At 39.3% G+C, this 5,000-nt stretch overlaps 1 protein-coding gene across 1 annotated transcript in view; it reads left to right on the top strand.

Annotated features, from left to right (window-relative positions):
- Positions 1-5,000, top strand: part of LOC138006852 (uncharacterized) — a 42,522-nt gene that overhangs the window by 7,828 nt on the left and 29,694 nt on the right. Inside the window, exons 4-5 of the mRNA XM_068853450.1 lie at positions 402-465; positions 810-1,087. Of these exons, the coding sequence (XP_068709551.1) occupies positions 402-465; positions 810-1,087 (342 nt within the window). The remainder of the gene's footprint in view (positions 1-401; positions 466-809; positions 1,088-5,000) is intronic.

Below are 5,000 nucleotides of genomic sequence, written 5' to 3'. Positions count from 1 at the left end.
GAAAATAAAAAACAACAACAACAAAACCCAAAACAAAAAAAACAAAGGCAGACGAAAAATGGCCGTGCGAAATTAATCTTGGACATCTTGTCATGGGGACAGTTTAATCATCAAACAGTCCCAGGTTTGAGTTCTGTATCCATGCACTTGAGTTGTCTTTTAAAATATACATGTATTACTATTTCCCTTAATCCATATCAAACTTTCAGTCTTCTAAATTAACGATATTATTAAATTCAGAGCAAATGAGGAATTAATGATAATCGTTAATTTATAGGTAGAGAATGGGTTGTTAATTAAAAACATAGCTGCTAGTGATCTCGTGAGTGAAAATCAAGAATTCCAAGCTAGGAGGAGCTTTTCAAAACGGAAAGTACTGACTAAATTTACTTGATTCGCAGATCGGGGTGGTAAAAGATAGCATTGCACTGCAGAAAGCAGTAGAGCTTGGGGCTAGCATAGAAGGTTTGTATTATAATTGTACTTATGCCAACTCCTTCCTTACCTTATTTCTTCAAAGTGATTCCGTCATTCCTCTACAAGTTTAATTGTTTAGTTTATTATTCAATCTTCAGTAGTCTTCTATCCTTTGTCTATTATTCCATTGCCATTTTTTCTTATAACAACTAAACTGATGGCGCAAAACATAAGAACCATCTTTATTCCGATTAGGAATTTGTGATTAGGTATTGTTATATTGATATTGTTCTTTTGTTTTATGGACATCAATCATTTCGGATATCGATCCAGTACATGAAACACAAGCCACCTTCTAAGACGTCTTTTTAATCTTTTCCAACTGTCATTAGTCTTTAAAGACCTTGATGAAGTACACAACGCCTTGGTCAACAAGTCAGTAGACGGAATGTTGGAGGAGGTATTTGCAGCAAAAGAATATCTCGCACTACACGAAAATTCGTCGCTCTCTATGATTCATTTTTATGAAGAGAAGCATGGATATGGAATCGCATTCAAGTCAGTTGTTAAAGCTGATTTTGGATCGATTTGGAATTGCATGTCCTTTGTCTCTTCATTCATCGGTAAAGACGAATATGCTTTCCTTAGGGATCACATTCACAGAGCTAAGGTGAGGAAATTAAAGTGTCAAATATATGTAATTTCCCGCTCCTTTTTGATTATGTGATTTCATGCACGTAAGGCAACGTGCCAATCGTGCCAATCGTGAGTTGTAGTTGTGTACCACCATGCGTTGTTTGTTGTGGTTAAAGTAGAAAGTATTAGAATCATAACAAGGTGTCAGAAATGGGATGAATCACCAGTTATGCTACTGAAGGCGGTGACATTTCAAGAAAATGGGGCAGATAAAATTGTGACGATGGATTCAGCAGTTTGGACTATATTTCAACGCGACAGGAATCGAAAAGAACCCCTCGCAAGTGAAATGCTCGCCACTGTTATAATTAACAGTGAAGGTGCAGCTGGAATCTCCAATACTTTCGGTCTTAGCAGCGCAGATGCTACAAAGATAGATGTTAAGATTAGCAAGTTTAAATAATATTGATCAACGAAGAAGAAAATTGCCAACGAGAGACATGCGTGGAAAGCCTGGGGCGAGATTTGCGTCACCTACAAGTTGCGCAACATCGCGACGGCAACTTCCTGCCAATGCAGGTTCACAGTTGAAAAAAAAAAAACGCGCCAGCGACGAGAATTGTAGCTACTGTTAGCTTATGATGAAGAAAAAATTCATCCTTTTATAGTGAAGAATAAAATAAAAATATTTTGCCTTTGAAAAAATTCTCCACTACGGTGTTTCTTGCACTGAAAACCATAGTCACTAATGGAAAACAAATGCCGTTCAACACGGAAAGTTCTTTACGATTATCTAAATTTTGCTTTAACTTTAACTTTACCTGCTATACGCGGAATATTGGATTGGAACTGCGATTACCAGAGCTTAAAAGATATGAGAGATAAGAAATCTTACCGACATGATTTCTTCAAGCTTCAGGCTTTTGGAGAGATGCCAGCCTCTGGAGCTCTAAAATCCGAAAATTGTTTTCATCTACACTCCAAACACCCCCCGCCCTCACAATCAAACCGTCCACTTACCCCGAAGAAAACGCATCAACTCCGTCCCCCTCCAGCCCAGTCCGAATACAAGAAAAATCTACCACCATTGTGAATCTTACAGTCACTCACGAGCTGGAATAACTTGAGCGGGAAAACAGGGCATTTATGTCGAGAATTTTTATTGTTTGAACGGAGATCCAATCAAACGATCGGTTATATGGCGATGATAACAAACGAAGATAAGTTCAGTTGATTTCAGCGTGTGCTTGAAACTCAGAGATGAAGAAATGAATTAAGAAACGGTGAAATGAGACTGAAAAAAATCGAAATCTTTTAAACTTAATTGGGGATGCGATTTGATGACCCGTTCGGGAGACCAGGAGATTTGTTTCGAATCCGGGAGACAAATCAGCAAGTGCGAAGATCATAGCTTCACTTGATTTCATATCCGTAGGTCATATATGATCCAATTCATATATCATTTCATCGTTAAATCCAGAAGTGTTGACATAAGTGCTTTTGGTAAGCTATATTATTTGACTGCGGGCTGCTCGGGCCTGTTTTCTGGAAAAAGACGGTTATAGTGGGCTTTAACACTCGAATGATATTTCTTTTTGTTTCTCTGACAAAAATTCCCCAATTCGCCAATGGAAGAAAAAATGGAAAAGTTTGAAATAATAAACTGCTACGTTGTCGACGCAACGCCGGAACGGGAATAATTAACACATGGGCGGAGTGTGGTGGTACTCAGCGGACATGCCTTTTAAAGTAATTTCATCATGTAAGTGTCAACAATTGTTTCTGATGCACATGGCATTAAACCTTAGGAAATTTTTAATATACATCTCTGTTTTCTTTTCCAACAGTTCTTAGAATACAAGCCTTTTTTGCGCTCAATTATTTTTATTAATCAACAAAACCTTACAACGGGGGTCGCTGTACTGGTACACAGAAGAAACATTTCCTTTCCCTTCCATTATAGACTTCCAAACAGGAGATGGCAGATTTTCCCTCTTAAAGTATTTACTTTTATAAAACAAACTGCGGGCAAAAACAGTCACTAAGAACACGGTCGAATAGAAATTACTGTTTTCACGGCAATGCTCAAAATACACTTGCTTTGCGCAGAAGACTGGTTAAGACTTAACCCCTACGTGAAAGACCTTGAAACTAGAGGTCAATGAGAGAGCACAAATAAAGCTCATCGTGTCGCGTGGATCTTCCGTTAAAATCTTAACAAACTTGAATACCAACGTCTTCTTTTCCCGATCGCGTGCAGTTCACCAAACGCCATTCCATTGACGGAGGGTGTAAAGCGCAGCTGCGGGTTGCAGCTGCCAGTTCTTCGAAAAACGTGGCTATCCTGTCTTTGTGGTCGAAGCGGGCCATCATCGCGCCCAAAAATTTGATCGACAGTCAGCACTACAAACGTCAGAAAAAAATAAGAATGACAGAATTTCATTCACCCTCACTTTCCATCCTCATAATCACGCAGTCGAAAGCATCATTCTTAATAATTTTAAATTACTCCAAAATGATCCCGAGACTGGTAGAATCTTTTCGCGACCTCCACTTATTTCATTCAAACGCGACAAAAACGTAGGCAACTTTTTAGTTAGAAGCGCGCTCAAAACTAACGAGCAACCCGACACTTTCAAATGTGCGCGCTCACGATGTCTTTTCATTCTTAACACTAGCAAGATATCGGGACCTAAGCGATCTGTTAAGATCACCTATCGTTTCACATGTACCTCCGCAAATGTCATTTTTTGCATAACCTGTACGTTATGCAATAAATTATACATTGGCGAGACAGGTAGACGACTAGGCGACCGATTCCGCGAACACCTTCGCGATGTTGAGAAAAATGATAAAGGATGTGCACATCTAAGCCAGTCGCTCGTCATTTTAATCTCCCTAACCACTCCAAGAAACACATGGCTATCTGCGCCTTTTCCCTACATCTAGGTGCGACGGAAAGCCGCAAGAATCTGGAACAAAAATTCATCTTCCAAATTGGCACCCTTAATCCTCACGGTATTAACGAACGCTTTTCATTTAACTAATATATTCCTATTTTTCACGTTGCCATGTTACCACCAACAGCGTAGCTCCTACTCTGCTATAAAAATTAGACGTAACCCACAATTCCTCGATTCGCTCTGACGAAGGGCTAACTCTCGAAACGTCAGCTTTTAGAATCTCTGTACGGTGGCCATTTTACATTATCAACTCCGTTGATAAAACCAAATATTTTGCAGAACGCCGAATACCAAACGCTTAACGTTTTAAAATCGGTATTTGACGGTAGCAACTGTACCTATACGCAACAATAACTAAAAGCTAACCATTTTAGAAATCAACGCTAATTACTGCAGACGAGTACTACCATCATTGAAAGCTAACCGTTCAGCGTTCTGAAAAATGGTAGTGCACAGCTACAGTAATTAGGTCTAAGTGCCGATTTCAAAAATTGTTATATCTTTTAGTTATTGTTGCGTATATAGACAATAGCCTTCATTTGGTGCAAAAATATGCTCAGATATATTTGTCCGCGGACGTTATCTGTTCCTCGAAGGTCACAGTTTTCCTCAAGCGAAAGCACAAACTTCTGCGCATATATTTTTAAAGTCAAATAGAGGCTATTGTGTTTCTTATCCTTCAATATTTGTTTCAAGTATGTAGCTTACAAATTAGACGAAACGTTTACAAACAGCTTACCGTCAAAAACCTTTACAGAGTGGAAATTGATTTTTTGGTGTATTCTGGTTCCATGCATTCTGGTACCGCTTACAAGTAGTGCATGAATTGGGGGATATGTACAGCTATTATCGGCAAATACCGATTTATAACGTTCGCCGTTCGGCCTTCTGCAAAAAGCCCCTGCCGGGTTACAGCAAAAAGGCAGGTACAACTTGAAAGTTGGACCGGATCAACTCAGATCAACTCGGGTCGCTCAACTCGGT

The sequence above is a fragment of the Montipora foliosa genome, chromosome 6 (assembly GCF_036669935.1).
Source record: "Montipora foliosa isolate CH-2021 chromosome 6, ASM3666993v2, whole genome shotgun sequence".
Lineage (NCBI taxonomy): Eukaryota > Metazoa > Cnidaria > Anthozoa > Scleractinia > Acroporidae > Montipora > Montipora foliosa.
Note: the sequence above shows the minus strand (reverse complement) of the source record. Positions and strands in the feature narration are given on the sequence as shown.